General features: G+C 45.4%; 1 protein-coding gene across 7 annotated transcripts in view; it reads left to right on the top strand.

Annotated features, from left to right (window-relative positions):
* Positions 1 to 18378, top strand: part of fat1a (FAT atypical cadherin 1a) — a 73068-nt gene that overhangs the window by 14450 nt on the left and 40240 nt on the right. For all 7 annotated transcript variants that reach the window (XR_007112379.1, XR_007112378.1, XM_047579627.1 and 4 more), the window contains exons 3-4: positions 3907 to 4221; positions 13833 to 13894. Coding sequence is in view for 5 of the 7 variants with exons in the window: in XM_047579627.1 (XP_047435583.1) it covers positions 3907 to 4221; positions 13833 to 13894 (377 nt within the window). In the remaining 2 variants the exon portion in view is untranslated. The remainder of the gene's footprint in view (positions 1 to 3906; positions 4222 to 13832; positions 13895 to 18378) is intronic.

An 18378-nucleotide genomic window follows, 5' to 3' on the forward strand; every position in this document is an offset into this window, starting at 1 on the left:
CATCTCATTAGATTAGCGGGTAATTATAGTGTAACACAAATACAAACATATCAAGAGCAAAACGTCGTGCAAGTAACTTTTTGCTGTGGGTTAGCATCGTTTACACATATGCTAAAATGAACTACGAAATAATTAATTCGTCATTTACATCCATCTCTAAATAATTAATTCTCCATGTCTTCCAGAAATAAAGTATCACATCTACAGAACTGGCTTTTGATGCAGCGATGAGTTTTATTGGAGATGGTTGAGCGAGACGGCTGCAGAAGTTTTACTGGTTTAAATAAATTATTATACAAGCTAAAACACTGATATATTAAATTCACTTGCTAGTAGCCAGACACACATGTCTGAAATAAAGAAATTAAGAACAAAATGTTTGTGTTAATGTTTTAATATCTTTTTTCTTCTAATACTCTCCTTCTCATAGAGCTTTAAGTGGTGGTATTTTTAGACCATACACAAGCTCTTTCAAGTTTTCGACAGTTTCAGACGTTAATAAAATCAGACTTAATGTATTTAAAGTGCAGATCTTGCCCACAGATGTCTGGGAACTAAGGGATGATATGACATCAAGTTGCTGGGTAACAAAAAAGCTTAGTCTAGGACTCTGTATTACACTAGCCTCCACGACGAGGTGGTGGAATTTGAAGCATTTTGCCAAGGCTGTGGAAAAAGAAGGGGGTGGAGGGCACTGAGAAAGTTTATGTACGCATGTGAGCTAGAGGCCTGAGAAGGCTGAGGAATGTGGGGCAGGGGTGAGCAAAATTAATGGAGGTAGTTCAAAGAGAATCCCAAACTTTTTAGCGTCAGAATGAGCGAGGAAGCACAGAGTTTGTGTTGAATTCCCCGGAAAATAATCAGAGTTAGAGCCCAGAAGCATGAGACAAACGGGACTCTGTGAGACATAATCTTGTATTGACAGCAGTAACTAAATTTAAAACTTGCCAGTGGTCGGTTTCATGCAACTCGTCCCAAACAGTTTTCAAACTGTGGAAAACCGCGTCTTCACTTTTTAGATTAGAAACAATAAACTTATTGGTATTTGCAGAGGATGTTGGTTTAAGCACACATATACATAAAATACCTGCTGGTCTCGATAGCTGAACATCTGTTGGCTGTCTGCAGACTCGACCACACTGCCACTGTGCTTCAAGTAGCTTTGAAGAACAAAGCCGGAGGGAAGAGAAAAGAGCAAGGGGGGGGTGGAAATACGGAAAGCAAATCTGGCAGAGGCTGTTGCACAGTCTGTTTTTTTTTTTCTCGTGACCTAAGGGCACATTTTGCTTCTGCCTTACTGGATAGGCTAGGTATATAGGAAGGGTGTGGCAGTCGAATTCTTCAGATTCATCTTTCATGTGCTTTGTTAGCAACCATTCACCCAGAGGCCGTTGCAGATAGCTTTTCACATGCGCCGTTTCATACATTTCGGGTCAGTTTGATATAAAATATGAACAAAACGGAAGTGGAAAGTGTGGACAGTTGCTTTTGTTGCAGTGTTCTGAATGGCAAATACATGACGCTGTCGTCTGCATACTGGTAACTATGGGGCTGAGGACTGCGAGCTTAAAAAGCGTGACCCTGATGCCCTGGTGTCTGCCACTCAAATAGAGGAGCAGTCAAGCATGGGCATCTCCTTGGCCGAAGCACAAAAGATGCCTCATAGTTTCCCAATTGCCTCGTCTTCCCTTTTGTGCTTTGTCTTATTAGTACACGTGCATGAGCATGACTGCCTTCGCTCTGCTGCACCTCTCTCACCACTTTCACCTGCTTATTTATTCTCGTCTTTTAACATTTTTTATTTAATGTTCTTCCGCTGCCTCCCTACTACCTGAAACATTTATCATATCCTCTGGTGTCTCTGCGCAGGATGCCCCGCGTAATCCTTTCTTATTTATGTTGAACATTTGCAATTTCTTTCTTGTCAGCGTCGGTACAGCTGTAATTTAGTCACATTTTTTTCCGTTTCACACGCGATGATGTCATTCTCCCCGTTTCTCTGACTGTTTTTCGCTCTGCGACTCGGCTCTGAGCCGTTACTTTGTCCGTGCAAAAGTGTCTAATTTGCATTCTAGATACACTAGCCAATGTTTTCTTTGTCACTGGACTCTTGGCTTCAGGAAACGTTTGGGACCTACTTATTTTCCCATGGCTGACTACTTGCCTTGTTGCGAGCCCCGAGCTAAGTAGAGAGGCTCTAATGATGACTAATGACAAGAGAGGATCCCAGGAAGAAAATGCAGGGGAACTAAGGTAAAGCGGGGCTCGAGAATAAATGAACTGTGCCTCTGAACTCCCGTCGTAAATTTGAGAATTTTCTGACAAGTCATGTTGGGCGTTATCCCAAGGCAAGAAGCCAGCGTGCTCTCGGTAACACTCCCCTTCGTCGCAGTTCATCAGGTTACATTTGATGAACAAAAGCAACAGCAGCACAAAGGCATCCTATATAAACCGTTTGAAGCTCTGAAACGCTTCTCGGAGGTTTGGTGGAGGCTTCTTATCTGGGCCACCGGGAACTGGGGGTATATTATAGATTCAGACTCACTGCAGACGATACTCGGCGCTGACATGACTCATTTACTTTCATAAAACTCTATTGGAGTTATTAAGGTTTTACAGACATGGAAATCGCTCTCATTATACAGGTTGTCAAGGTTTCTGTAATCTGCAACTTATTTATGTGTTTATGTTGCCATTAAACTTAGCTCAAGTGTACAAGCTATCTGGATAATATTTTGTTGTTGCCATATCTGCAGCTCTTTGTTTTCCTCTATGAATCTTTTATTGTTTGCTCTGATTAACCCTGGCAAGGCACCGAAAGGGGAAAAATAAGTCATTGTGTATTATTGTTTTTCGCTCCGTGTTTTCGTTTGATTATCAGAAGGATGCGTTGCAGTCAACAGGAAGTCAACAACACAAACACGCAGAAGAACTTTGATTTTATGTTGCCGATAATTGAGGAAAATGTTGTCGTCATTATTCGTAACCTTTTCGCTGCCGCCCCTGAACCATTAGCGGGATCGCTGTTTGTTTACGGAATCATCGCTCGGCATCAGGTTTATTGTGACCCATTCGTGCTTGTGTAAAGTAAAAGCAGAATCAATCAAATGTAACACAACAAATAGAGGCCTGTAAAGCTTCTCACGAACGCAATAACACTTAGCCGTGCGCACACGTCCTTTACCCGAAAACTGGGACTCCCACCCCTGCTTAAGGACACACACTCACACTTATCCCTTCCTACAGTTCATTGTAACTACTCAGCACCTGGTGAGTGCTTTTAAGTGGGGTCAGATGTGGATGAAAAGCTCTAAAGCAAATTCACTTTCCTGTTAGCGAGTCCTCTGAAATAACTGAACTGCCAGCCAAGCATTTAAACATCTAAACTAGTCCTTTATCACTCCATCAAGTCGTTCCCGTGTCAAATAGAACCGCGTGTTTATTCAAATTCACGCATTTCACAAGTGCCATGTTTGCTTCGGGGGGCGCTTGCTCCAAACATGTTAATGCGTGTTTGTCAGTCCCATGTTTTCATATATAGTGTTATTTATTTTAGATTGCGGCATCCACCGAGCCACCACTTTTCAATTTAACCACTGTAAACTTATACAACTGGTGTATATGTGTCTGAAAGCTCCTCTGTTTGCTCAGCTGAAGGTTACAGCCCCCACATGGCAGTGAAATGTAAACAGGAGAGCGCCGGCTGGTCGTTGTTAAGATACCACCTTGACATGTTTCAGGCGAGGGGCCTTCGACCAGCCCCGACAACTGTCTGCTCAGGGCCGGCCGCTCTTCAAGCTTCTGTTCTCTTCATTGATTTGGGAGGTCGCTGGCAGTGACGTGAGACTCGGATGTTGCACGTGTAAAAGCGATCCCTAACATGAGTTCCTTTCGCGTCTTTTTAAGGTGTCATCCGGACGCAAGAGCTCCTGGACCACGAGACGACCCCTCACTACTGGCTGACGGTCTACGCGATGGACCGCGGTGTGGTGCCGCTCTCTGCCTTCGTCGAGGTCTACATCGAAGTTCAGGACGTCAACGACAACGCGCCGCAGACCTCCGAACCGGTCTACTACCCGTCCGTCATGGAGAACTCGCCCAAAGACGTCTCAATCATCCAGATAAACGCAGTGGATCCAGACGCCAAGGCCAGCGATAAGCTCACCTACAAGATCACCAGCGGCAATCCCCAGGGTTTCTTTGCCATCAACGCCAGAACAGGTAAGATTGCTGCTACTGGGGTGGAAATGAATGTCTCTGCAGATTCAATTTTACTGAGCGGGAAGTCGTGCGCTTATACTGTATTCCAGGTGATGTGTTCCCTTGAATGAATGTGGGCTGGTGGTAGAATCGTTACGAAGAAACCAACCTATAGGCTAAAGCTATGAAAGGCAGCCCTTTCCCCAACGTGCACCCAAATGATTAAATATTAACGGCAACACGATCTTACATTGCTAAGGTCACAACTCACGCTTTTCAAGTTAGCAGGGATCAGTGCAGATATCCTCCCAAACCCGAACAGCGAACGGGAATTTAGCTCGAAATACCGCATGTGCTCTCCTCATTTAAATGCATCAAGTACAGTAAATGAGGCAACGATTTAAAGATTGCTGTACATATTAAATACCCCTTTGAAACTCCGGGCCAGGATTATACTGATGTGCATGGCTGACGCAGGGTTTTCTGCGAGGTTCCTGTTTCCTTTGTTGTGCAAAGGAAGAGCAGTGTGAACACCGCTTTTCACCCAGAAGAGGAGTGGGTTGAGCCCACTGGGGCTTTTCCACTCTAACACTCAAAAGTGTGTTCTCATACGGTCCTCTGGAAATGGTGTGATGATTAATATTTCATTGGGTCCTTTCAGAGTTGCTGGAGCATGCTATGTTTAGTTGAACGGCAGAAAAGGAGGCTCGTAATAGGTGCAAAGTGAAGCTGCATGTACAGGCAGAGGTTTTCCGTCAATGCACAAAGTGATTCTTGTTCAGTCCTCATTCGTCATTTGTTCTGGGTTTTGTGTTCGAAATGGGAAATAATCCAAGCGCATCGGTTATTTTAACACAGATTGAAGGCGGCTAACGGCCTCTGAAAGGGCTAGTTACTCAGTTAGTTTGCTCTTTCTCACCTAGCTTACGCCCAGGGCTCTCTCTGCCCTGAAAGCAAACGATCCTTAGACTGAGCTGAGGAGCGGGCAGTGCAGCAGTTGCTCCGGTTCGTCTTCGCTAACGTGTGTGGTCCTGTTTCCCAAGGTAGTCGCATCAACAAGCTGGAGTTATTTTTGTTGGAAGTGGCAATGTGAATTTTCTGACCAAATAAGGATCCATCATGTAGCATGCCTTCCACACAAGACTCTCTGTAATGCGGGGTGCTTCCCAACGGAGAGGAAGAGAAAGAACAAATGAGAAGGAAGAAGGTCAACTTAAGGTATTCGCATACCGTGGCCCGTTGTTTTGTCTGCGTGTACGGCAAGATCAGCTTCCATATACAGATAAGAGAAGTCAGGGATGCGGTAAAAGGAAAATGTTCGTCTGTTAGTTATGACAAAGTAGTCATAGCTAACAGCCAAAGCAGAAGCTGAGTGGTGGAGAAAATATCCTAAAAATCTTAGATTTATTTTATACGCCTCTACAGACGCCATGATAAGACGTAGCCGGAAAGGAATGTTGACAGTAAAGAAGAAGCTATTGAACTGAGTGGGTATTTCGTTTTGCCGCGAGACTAGATTTCTTTTTTCTTGACCCGCCGAAGATGACCTTTGATGAATTCATCTAAATAATTTCTCGATTCAAGCCCAGATGCTGCCGTTTGCGGACTTTCATTTATGCCCACAGTAAACTCACAATGCGTCACTTATTTAGCCGATGAATAAAGTTTTCTTAGCCCGCATTCCTGCTCCGAAGCTTACAGCGTATTTACTGTACTGTCTGCTGCGGGAAAAACTTCCCCTTCATACCAGCACACACACACACACACACACACACAAAAAAAAATCATGCATCTTCATGTGTATCTTTTTCTTAACGATGATTAGAAGAAGGAGAGGAAGAGCTCACTGAATACAGAAATGGTTCAGCTGAAGCGGAAGGATGAGAACGATTCATGCATATCAAAGCAACGTTAAAACTTTAATCAGTGGGACACTAGAGCCTTCTGAGTCAGGTTCAACAAAGACGGGTTTAGACAAAAAAAAAATCTTCACTGAATCACTGCTCTGTTGCTTTGATTTTTTTTTTTCTTCTTCCGTGGTTTTGAAGACTGCCACTCTGAGTGAGGGTAGGTAGGTGGGGAGAGGAAACAGGGAACCAAGCGTAGCCGACTTCTAGAGGAGACTTTGAGTTTTACAGGGAGCAAAAAAAAAACAAAACACAACAACATATATTTTATTTACTTCCTGTGGCCTTCAACAAAGCCAAAAATAGCTTGATATCTCTCTACATTATCAACTCAATATGACGTTCTCGCCGCATATTACAGGTTTTTGTAAATGTTTAAATTTACAACATGCAAGTCTCTGTAATTACACGTTCTAAATATTGCATTGGAAGCAAAGGCCCTGTCTTGGCACGTCAACAAAGCTCCACGGAGGGGTGGGAAAAAGGGAAAAGACGCTTGGGCCTATGGTTTTTGTGTGCGTTGTGGAACTTCATAGGCGTGTGTCTCCGAGCTAACTAGCTAGCCTTCTGTCGTGGGCTACACTCTTGCGCTTCGCTTCCAGGCAGCCGGCTCGGCTTCAAACAAATACGAAGGCTTCGCTTGACGCCTTGGGTGGTGTTAGTTGCCCTTTTACCACACTGTCCCACACTGGCTCAGCAAAGCCTGGGATGAAAGGCTTAGACCTACTTTATTTCTGCCAGGTAAACAAGCCCTGCTGTTTTGGATGTTCCCTGGCTTTAATTTGTCATTAAAGTGCGGGGCCGGCTCTGCTCTCGAGCAGAAACTATTGCAGTCCCACCGCCTGAAAGCTTGAAAGCAGGGATTGAAAAGGAGAGAGAAAAGGCACACGGGGAGAAAATTGTGTCATTCGGTTCAGATATGAAGAGGGCCGCAGCAAATGGCATATTTTGTCGATTAGTCGACTAATCTATTGATTATTTTCCACATAATCGATGGCGTCAGCGGGTCGGTTCAGCCTTAGATGTGAACAATGTGTTTTAAATCAGCGTGTCACCAGTTAATTGTTTCGCTTTAAACAATGCCGACTCGCTGTCATAAAAGATGTCTGGCGGCGCTGAACTCATCTGTGGGCCACACCTGTTCCTGCCTCTGCAGACCTCATTTGGCGGCTAAGGTGAGTTAAACTTCCTGGATAATCAGCGGTTCACGTGGATGTGCATTTTTATGAGCTGTGTGTTAAATGTGATCTGGTCGTATCGCAGAGTGATCTAATGTTGTTTATCACCTGGGCGTGAGTCTGATATGAGCGGGGCGAGACGGCCAGTCTGCTGCCTATCTGCTTTTATTTCTCCGTATAAAACAGCTGCACTTTGAACCGGTTCACGTCAGGTAGTTGACATTTGTCGCCCACTTTTCTCCGGATGAATGAGCAACGATTATTAACCGGTGAATCACTCGCTCCCTCTCTCTCTCTCTCTCTCTCTTCTCTGAAATGACTTTGCGGACTTTGAACGGAGGTCCTATGCCAGGACATGCACGTGTTGGGGAAGGGCAACCGAGCCAAGTCCACAACGCACACTCATACAACACACACACCGCGCACAGGAAGCGCTCCATATCTAAACCAAGGAGAGACGGCAGGAGCTGCGATAGCTAGCTTATCTTACTGAATACTCATTACTCAACTTCCTGCTATACATACCCTACCTTTCTGTGTGTACTATTAGTACCTTCTAATGCTTCTCTAATTGCCCCAGTGTTGTCCATCGGCATTTAAGTGCAGATTATCATCAAGTCTGCGTTGTTTGTAATTTCACGCTCCACCCTTAAATAATGGCTCCTGTGCGATCATCACCAGACGATATTGTTTTGAAAAGCTGTCAGGAACATGCCTACGATCGGACAAGGCTGTCTATACATGATTGTTTTTGCCGTTTACGGCTGCTTTCATTCCAGTGGTTAAACTCAAATGAACAAAGACCCAGGTGAGGTCTCGCCGCCGCGCTGAAAGATCTCAGCCCATCCCCTTTTCTCCGCCTGAAGCCAGCGACTCACCGCCGTCATTAGAAAGGAGGGGGGAGGGGGGGCTCCGTAGGTAACGCTTTTGCAAGCTCGTGTGCCATCGACAGGTTTTATGCGCGTTCGTCATCCCCGGGGTCGAATGAAAAGGTAAATGGAAGCAGCCACTGGCGTCTGCAGCTGCGAGTCGTTCGCTTTTCCGCGGCGCTGGAACTTTCGGCAGCGCTTTCTCCGTCTGGGAAAGGGACAGCACAGACACACACACATGCACACACGGGCCGGAGTTATCAGTGGTCCACCAAAAGCCCCAACCACTATCAGGGGAAGTGAGATAGGAAATGGATACTTCCAACAACTTCCTGATGTTTCCGGTGATTTGAGGGCAAACTATTGTCAAAGCTGTCGAAAGAGATTATGGGAAGAAAAGGTGGACGGAGCCTTGACAGAAAAAAAGGTGGAAAGGAACTATTGCGGATTTTCGTCTTAAGACTTCAAAGGGTGGACATGGTGGCCTCTATTCCTTTTAAAGACATTATCTTTAAACAAATCCAATCTGAGACCTTTGTGGCACGATGTCTTTTTTTTTTTTTGTTATATAAATGTGGAACTCATGAACGCCACAGTCTTAGTACTGTGACTGTTAGTTGAGTTCTATGAACACAGATTAGAAAATTAAATTAAGCAAATTCCTCCGAAACCTCGTTGTGGAGAAGATTTTCTTAACATTCCTGTGAAAAGGGAAGGATGAGCTGACATTTGCTCATCTAATCGACTTCACAACAAGTCAACGGGAGAATGTTTTATTTAATGCGGACGACGGAGGCGGCCGACCTCATGAGCCTAAACGCGAGCGAAAACATCGAACCTAGCGGCCTGCTTTCCACACGCCGGCTATTAATACCATTTGTGTAATCGGCGCAGTTAATTTGATTTAGAGTTTGAGCCCTGCAGACGGAGACGCGCCGCTATCACTGTCACTGTTACAGTGAGGTTTGGGGAGGTCAGCCACAGCTCGCGGCCGTCAGACGTCTGACGTCGGATTAGACTCGGTTCCCGACATTAAGTCATCACCGCACAGTCCATTTACAATGGGGAGTGCTTCGGTTTGAATGTTTCATCGCTTAACGTGCTCCTAGTCGGGGGTTAAAGCGGAAATGTTCCGAGACACCTCTGTTTAATGGGCCGAGCCGCTCTTGCCCAGGCGCACGTCAAAAAGCCTGTTAGGGTGGTCTCACCCACTCAGGTGAACCTACACATGCAGCCTTCTCAGATGTGGAAGATGTAGAAAAAAAAAAAAAAGACAAGTATTAGGCTGCCGCTTCTAGGACTGCTGTCAGGGAACGTGCAGGCAGCTGTTACATGAAGAACACCTTGCAAAGGCCTTGTCACACCATAAGCTGGAACAGCAGGTTTCCTCTGCACATCTTCCTGAAATATATTTATAAATATATGGAGGCAAGCGTCTACTTGCAGGGCTAGACGCTGGTCTGTTTTAGTAAGTTCCTACCAGTTGTTTTGCCTGTACACGCCATGTATCTATGGCAATCGAATTATTCCCTTGAAGTGATTGGATTGGATTCTCTGCGTCGTGTATATATCAGGATTCCTACAGGACAAAATCGCCGGCCTTGGCTCCTCCACCGCGTCCGAATGTTCCATTCATTTACCACGAAGCACTGGAGAAACCTGAATCCCCGTAGCCCCAAGTCTTCCATGACGGGACTGTCTTTTGAGATTACTAATAAGCCTCGCAGCTGTGAGGTGCTGAGATATCTCAATCCCAGTGTAAACAGAGCGTTCCCCTCTCAATGCCATAGACTCATTTTCACAAAGACCCCGTGTATGTATGAATGTGTTTGGATTAACTTCCATGGTCCGTGTTGCTTGGGTTTGTTTAATTCCTGTGTGTTCCCGCAGAGGTTATTGGTTGGACTGCGCAGACTTTTAAATGCCATGCCAAGCGTTGCTTCTCCTTGCAATAAAACAGAGCTGTGAGCATCTCTTGTTCAGCAGGCCTTTGGCGACTCGGTTGTATCAAAAAGCCGACGCGCAGCTCCCACTAAAGCACCGGCCACAGTTTGGCTTTAATAGTCGGTATTTGAGATTTGGTATCGATGGCGTCCGCGATAGCGAGAACAGCTACGACGCACAGTGTTGCGTTAGGCACGAACGGGAGACACTTAAACCGCAGCGAGGGAGATAACGTCGAAGTGGCCGCCTGGGGCTGCAGAAACACAAGAACTGTGACGGTCCGTGTTCATTGTTTCCCTCGCAAAAGAAAAACGGCGTCAAATGCTGATTTGTCACAGTCCAGAGCCTCGGTGACACTAAATATTTCAAGGACTTTAAACCGCCGTTGCACCTTTCCAGCCGCTGCAGACTCCTGGCACATTCCTGATTGTCTGGAGCCTCAGCTAAATGTGTGTCACTCTGGAGACTGCTAATCACAGCGGCGATGCCCGAGTGCGAACCAGCCCCAAAAATGTCCTGAACTCCTTAACTCCCTTCAGGCCTCCATTTTGGAGCAGCGGTTCTAGCGCTGAAGGACATGGTTGAGAGTGCCACTGCTGCTTTGCTGTTGATTTTCTCCCCCTCTCAAAACAGCATGGCTATAATTACTGTCGGCCCAGCTCAGCCCACGCCTGGGGATGGCTTTTTGTGTGTTAGTGTGTGTGTGTGTGTGTGTGTGTGTGTGTGTGTGTGTGTGTGTGTGTGTGCGTGTGTGTGTTGTGACAAAGGCTGCGGCTTGGAAGTGCAGGCTACTCCGGTCAGCTCTGGCTCGCTAACCGGTCATTTTATAGTTCCTTAACATTTAGGTAGTGATAGGGAGGTATGCACCTTTATCGACCTGAACACCAATGCCAGCGCAGTCCTGCATAACCTGAGTAACGACGCTTGCAGGATGTATTTAAACGCATAACAATTTTTGAAAGTTGGGTTTTTTTTTTTCAATTTTTTTTTTGGAAAGAAGTTGTTATGATTCTGTTTTTCTGAAAGTGAAATCCATGCCTAAATATTAGAGTGGGTGGCAAGTCCTGTGGTCAGGGATGTGGCAGGGAGCTGGCAGCGCGTCAGACTTGACTGGAACAGAAGCAAACAAAATCTTTTTAAGCCACAACACAGCGTGCATCAAAATAGCCGGGCCCCGTTCGCAGCAGATGCGACGCACTTTCTCGCGTTTCAGACGTTTGAATTTTCTCTCAGACCTTGAACGGGATTAATGTTACATACAGAGTAGAGGATATAGAATAAATTCTGTAAAATTCTAAAACTGTTTTGGCACTGAAGTTTTAATGTCGTACCCAAGATCCCACCAAGACCGACAAGTTTAATATCTTGGACGATATTTCCACAAATTTCTGTCACTTCTTACACCAAATAACGAACTGGTAACAATAATAACCTTTAGCTGCAACCTTGGAAAAGAGAAACCTGTTGAAAACTGATTGCATTGTCTGTTGTTCACGCATTCAGAATAAACCTTCTGATAGGAAATGTTATCTGGAAGTGAAGCGCTCGCTGCTAAAGTCTCTCCAGACGCTGAGGTCTCATCAGGGTATTGTAATGAAATCTGAGCGCGCTGTACTTTAACTGTCGTTATTTTAACTTCAAACAAATAGACGCAGTTAAATACGAACACATTTCCTGCTTGCCATGTTTTGTGTTTTTTTATTATCTTGTGCTCCTTTTCGACCTTAAACATGTTTCCTGTCCTTATTTTGAGGTAGATGTGGTTGTGAAAGAGAAAGAGAGATTTCGCCGTGAACCAAAATACACACTCGTTCTGAACGTGCGCACATAAACAAAAGGAAACCACTAATATGCGGCCCTGTGTCATTAACCCATCTCCCAGCATTCCTGCTGCTGCAGCGTTGAGGTCTAAATTATGTTTGGTAAATGGGAGTTCTCAGAAGCCTTCGCAAGGCAGAACTGAAACCCCCATTTTTGTTTTTCATAGTGGGATCAGGATACAGCCCCCCACCATTTTTTATGCATTGATTTGCTTAAGTTGTGTTGCAGAGAAGCCTGCACAGCTCACATCGCATGCGCTGTCAGTCACGATCGCTTTCGCACTTCGCATTAGGCACTTGATTCGCAAAGAAGTTATAAATTAGAGACACCGCGCTCGGTCTGGTTAATGTTGTCATCTGTATTCTGCCGTACAATACACGCCCAGAGAGCAGAGCCACCTGACACAGCACGCCGGGGAGCTTCAAAGCATCGCCATCCATCATCCCCGGCCTCGCCGAAGCGTGTGAATAATTAGTCGGCGCGGCCTGTTTTGATGCGGCGCGGCTCGAGTGTTAGTTTTGATGATAGCGATCTGTAGCGCGCGAACTCATCCGAACATCCTCTGAAGTTTTGCCGTTCGTCGTGCGACGTGGCGAAGGGTTGTCCGTGCAGCTCGTTTAAACCGGTTTGCGAACGCGCAGACGTCGGCTGCAGCTTCGACAACTGCCGCTTTTTTCTCCTGACCATATACCGTCAAACCTATGTCCTTACAGCTCACTGCGAAGACTGAGTGAAGCCCAAGAAGAAGCAGGGGATGAAAAACAGGGAGCAAAAGCGCCTCGCTCGTTCGCCTCAATCGCCCGTGCTAGGGAGCGCTATTTCAGGACCTCTAAGTTGTGGCCTGCTATTCCCGTTGCAGGCATATGTGCCATTGATGGGTTTGGGTTTCGGAAATCCTTTGCTTTATGCTAATCAGGAGCAGTGTGGCAAGCAGACAGCTCTGGTGCGGTTGAAGCTGGCATGTCTACTCTGCACTCAGTGTCTCTGCAAAGTTGCAATTACACTGGGAGTGAGAACAGAATGCTGCCTATAATGTAGCAGAGAAGCTCTGCTCTGCTCGCTCCCCTCCCCCCTACCTCCCCCTCTTTTTTTCTCTTCTCCTTTCGTCCCTTGTTTGTGAACTTGATTGGAAATCAGATTAGCCAGGAACTCAAAGACTTTCTTGAGACGCTTTTACTTTTGCGAAAACGCCACTTAACAAAGTTCCCTCTGTGTGATACGTGTCACACAACATCTATCATCCTACTTAAACGGGAACCATAGAGCTCAAAAGAGAAGCACAAAAACTCTCCCAACTATCAGCAGGATCTGTTTTTTTTTTTTTTTCTCCGTTACAAAAAGTGCTCAGAGTTGCGGGTGATGTCTCGCCGGCTGTCTATTTATTCAGCTTGTGGAAAAACTGAAAGTAGGGTGTCAAGGCTATGCTGCTGTTTGGGCTCTATTTGCAGATCTTTGTGATATTTCACATATGTAAGACAGTATAATGGGCCGTCTGGCAGCTGCGAAGACCACAGGGAGAACACTCTTCACTCGTGGGTGTCTGGGCAGATAGCCGCCGGGGGTTCGGGTTATGTCACCCGACAGTTAGTGGCAAGATTGTTTTTCTTTCCCTTTTTTGTCAGTCTCATTTAGATGCAGGTTTCTAGTAATCTAGTTTGGTTGTTTTGAGTCTTGCACGTAAGGCGATTGTCTTTTTTTGTAACTTATTTAAAAAAAATAAGAGTCGTGGCCTATCATCATTTGGTTTACATTTGACGTGTATGCCTATCCAGTTATATTCACAATAAGCTTATTGTTTGGTATTATAGACTAGATATCTGGTCTGATCACTTTAATAAAGTTGGTTTGCCGTCTTTGTTTAAGTGGTGCATTCATTTATGTGTCCCGTTAATTTTCTGAATTGTCTTCCACAGGTCTGGTGACGACCACTTCAAGGAGGCTGGACCGAGAGCAGCAAGATGAGCACATTCTCGAGGTAAACGCTCCATTCGGCTGCTTTTTCGATCAGGCGGGAGGCAATAACGAGAAACACGTGTGAGGCTCTTTTATTTGTTTAGCAACGCGCTAATCAGAAACTTTCAAAGTCAGCACGTTGGGTTCCCAGATCAAGAAAAAAAAAACAAAAAAACGAATTTGAACGACAGATCTATTTTCCGTCTCTGAGGTTTGGCATTTCCAGGCATCTCTGGCTGAGTGCCAAGCGCTGCCAACAAATAAAGTCGTGTTGCAAATGCCAGAAAGGAGGAATACTTTCTCCTTGTGCTGATTTCCGGATGGGGTGGGAGGGGGAGGGGGGGGGGAAGATGGGAGGCGTGTGGGAGATCCTGGTGACTGTGCCTTTGTTCTTTCCCACTGTTCCGTCTCATGGATGGAGCGAGCTGGGACAGGAAACTGCTGTCAAACCAACAGGCCGACGTCTAAACTTGTGGGTTTTAATTGAGCTCGGCTCCGTGCTCTTCTGATGCTCCCCTCCCCCTCTCTCTCACCACACAGCCAAGGTTAATAATAGCCGCTTTTAATTGTGTTTCCGGTGCCGACGGGGACCAGATTGGACGCCTTTTAATTATTGTTAAAAGTTGCACAACTCGGTGATCTCTGGGTGATAGTTTCTACGGGAGCATATGGTGCCAGAGCGGTGTCGTATTTCATCCTGTGATTGTACATTCCACTGCACTAATTGCGTTACAGGACTGCGAGTAAATGATAGGGACAAAAGTGTGGAAAACTGGAAGAAAACGAGGGGAGAGCTGACGAGAGAATGGTGCTTTATCTGTTGAATTCAGGGAGACTAAAGGACACCGGGGTCAAAAACCCAAAGCTGCCCCCGTCCAGGGGTTTTGCTGTAAACGTAGAAATGCTTCTTCCGACATGTGGCTAAAAGCTGTTTAGCGTCTAGGTCGGAGGCGGTGTTTGTAGTCTTTAAAAAGGAAAAAAAGAAATTAATAATCACATTTGCACTTGAGCCGAGTTCATGAACGTTAATTTGTCTTATTCGACATCATGCTTTCACACAGACGCTTAATAACCGCATTAAACATTCAGCTCAAACCGTTTAAAGGCTTTAATGTCGAGCCAAATTCAGCACGCCTCTTCTTGCTAATATTCCCAAGTTTGTTTGTTACAGTATATTTATTGCTAAACTTTCGTCACATACTTTAACTTCAGTGGAAAAAGGAGACAGATCTAATAAAAAAAAAATAAAAATAACAAATTAAAAGTTTACTTGTACATTCCTTTTTAATTGGAGCACGGGCACGGATGAGAGAAGTTTTCAAGAAGTGTCTGAGTGAACGCAGCCTCAAAAGGCCTGCATAGCCGTGGCAACTTAAGAGGTTTGCGTCTGTTGGTAGTTGGGAATTGGGCAGGAAGCTCTTTATTGGGCCGCACGTCGGTGGAGCGGCGCAGACACCTTAACCCCGCAATTTGTCGCCCAGGTGCAAGCCGAGCAAATCAAGCCGAAGTCCTGACTAGTGCTGGAGATTTTTCTTTTTGCACAAGCCTGTCGTAGGAGAAGAGACAAAGCATGCGGGGATATGTGGAACATGTGGAGCAATTAAGGTGGGGGCTGTGTCAGCATTGTTTGCACCAAATGCCAAGAAAAGGTGGAGGGAGCACAGGGGGCCTTCTGCTTTTATGATGAGATGGATGGGGGTTGGTAGTCGAGAGAGAGAGAGAGAGAGAGCTAAAAGCAGAAAGGCAGTGGGGGAATTTGAGAGAAGGCAAAGCTGCTCTTGATGGTCTGAGTGTAGGCTCTAGCGGCAGGATCAGAGGCCTTCGTCTGTGGAAGGAGGGGGTGGGTAAATAGCAAAAGTGGGACATGCCAGGGCATGCTGAGGATTCAGGCCTGGGACTGCAGGGAACGCATAATGTAAAAGCAGAGGTGAAGGAGATCTTCGTGTCTGCTGTCTGGAGCCTATCCCAGCACGCCGTAGACGCAGCATGAAGAATTTGACAAAGACATTATATCCTACCAAGCCCCCCCCCTCTCTTTTCTATTGGGTGAGCGTCTAAAATGTCAAAAATAGCAACAGATCGGCATAACACGTTTCAGAGGCCCCCTTGTTTAAGAACAGGGAATAACAGCACACATTTTCAGATCACTCCCAGCTCCTCGCTCTCCTCGGCACAGCTGGCTTATCACAGCTGGAAATAGGTGTGAATGTTGGATTGTCATGGGGGGCGCTGATGGTATTAACCCGCCCTACATGCAGTTTGAACAGAAAATAAATCCTCCAGACCACCTCCAAATGTGGCCAGGGATCGGGTTTCTCAAATGCGATGTCAGTGCGTCCCGGGGGTGTTCACACCGCTTTTACTCTGGCCACTCACAATCGGATTCCCCAGATTGGATCTTAGTGCAAGTAAATGACACTCCATACCAGCAGGTGGCAGTATTGTGTGTTCATCTAGTCAGAAGGGGAAACTTGGATTAAATAGGAAGACATGAAAGATGTTTGTGTTCAGATGGAGATGAAAAAGAAGAATTGTCTGTGTGAAGGCTAGTTTGGAGTACGCATGTAGCCCGCGCCGGTACAAGTCATTTATACTTGTGAGCTCATGAGACTGACTCGCTCTGTAAAAACACCCCCAAACACTAGTTGGCGCTGTGTCTTTTTTTTTTTGCCAGTTGGGTAAGGTTTTGTTTCTACATCCTGCTTCACTTTCAACAATGTCGACTGAAACGTTTGGCCAAATGTTCCTGAAATTTGATGGGTTGTGTTCCATTTGTGTTGATCCGGAACAATCAAAAATAAATTGTGGGGATGGAGATGCGGCAGGAAATACTAAAGCGGAAACGCGCTACTGCCAAGCGGACCAACCGCAGGTCTGTGTCGCCGCTAGGGTTTGTTGTCTGTTGCCGTAGAAACGTCAAATCGACGCAGGCTAAAAAGTCTTCTTGACATCGATTTTTGTCTCCTGCTCTTGTCTCTTACCAATGGGCTTCACCGTCCCATCAGATGTCCAACTAGTACCAACGATGAGCCTGTTTGTTGTGGCCCTAATTCACCCCACTGTGACAGAAATGTTTATACAGTAACAAGCTAACAATATCAATAACAGTTTATTCTTACCATGGAAGATTTCATTACAGACACATCTTACATTGTCTTAAGGTAATTTCAGACTATCTTGGGTGCAGTTTGCCTTCTTGCCTCAGATAAAGTTTTTGAAATTGTTCTAAAGGGACGCATGCACACATTCACGCGTACAGTATATCAGTTTGACTTCATTTCAACGCTTCATATGAAACCTAGCATGTGCAAAGTAACCCTTTGGAATATAGACAGAGGGATTTCAGGAATGTAGCCGCGTAACCGCCAAATAACTCCTGTGATCATAATGAAAATCTTCATTACACGGCACAGGACAGGCATCAACACATCATTCCTCCGAGAGACATTCCCGCTCTGGTTTCTTGTCCTCCCATTTAATTAATTCTGCTCATGTGTCTGGCATGGACAGCTGCAGACACCGGGAGGAAAAACAAAAACACATTACTTTAGTAATTGAAACTATGGAACCGAATGGCGTGCGTCTGGCTCCGGACTCCTGACTGGTTTTAGTGAAGTACTTAGCAGATGGGTTTAAATGACTGTGACATTTGTTATGATGCCCTTCTGCACTCCTTTTGCGGCATGATGCTAGAAAAAAAAACCCCATCTCTGCCAGGGCGCAGACGCACAAACGCTCGAGCCGATTTTTCAAGGAACTCAATAAAAATGTTGTTTGTTCAGGTCAGCCTGTGGCATTTTCCATTTGATTAAGCTCCTCACTCCGGGCACCCGAATGTCCAAAGCCGCGCTGATGTGTTGCATCGTGGCGCAAATTAGAAAGCCTCGGCGTGCCACCGGTAACACTTTATTTCATGAATTCAGGTCCATTAATGATGCAGTTGTTCGATGCCGTCTTTTATAGTGGCTGCTTCTGGGGTTTAAAGAAGCCCCCGGCCTTTAGTTGAGAGCATGTTAATGTTTATTAGCAGTTCAAAATCTCAGTGTGTGAGATTAACACAGAGTCGGAGCAGCTGGAGCCAGCAGACTCAATAGGTGCAGCTAATTAAAAATAATTAGCTCTGGTGTGTTCTTCACGTCCAACAATGCAAGTATCTGTTATCATGATCACAAGCAAACTTATATACACACACACTCAGTAAATATACATGTTGTCATTAAACAAATTCTGAAATTGCTGAAATTCAGCATATTTTGCACAAGTTTTTTAAGAAGTCTTAAATGATTATACCAAGTACTTTAATGTTTTACTTCAAACAGCAAAGAGACAGGCATTTAAGTCGTGTAAACTTCCTCTCAACAAACATCTGCCTGACATTCAAAGACTTGTATTCGTTGGACGGTTGCTGCTCTTTTTTTTTTGTAGTACTTCAGGACTGTCTGCCTGGAGTGTTAGACACTATCATGTCCTCCTGCAATAAAGGAAAGTAGAACAGCGCGTTACTCT

The sequence above is a fragment of the Mugil cephalus genome, chromosome 2, assembly GCF_022458985.1.
Source record: "Mugil cephalus isolate CIBA_MC_2020 chromosome 2, CIBA_Mcephalus_1.1, whole genome shotgun sequence".
Lineage (NCBI taxonomy): Eukaryota > Metazoa > Chordata > Actinopteri > Mugiliformes > Mugilidae > Mugil > Mugil cephalus.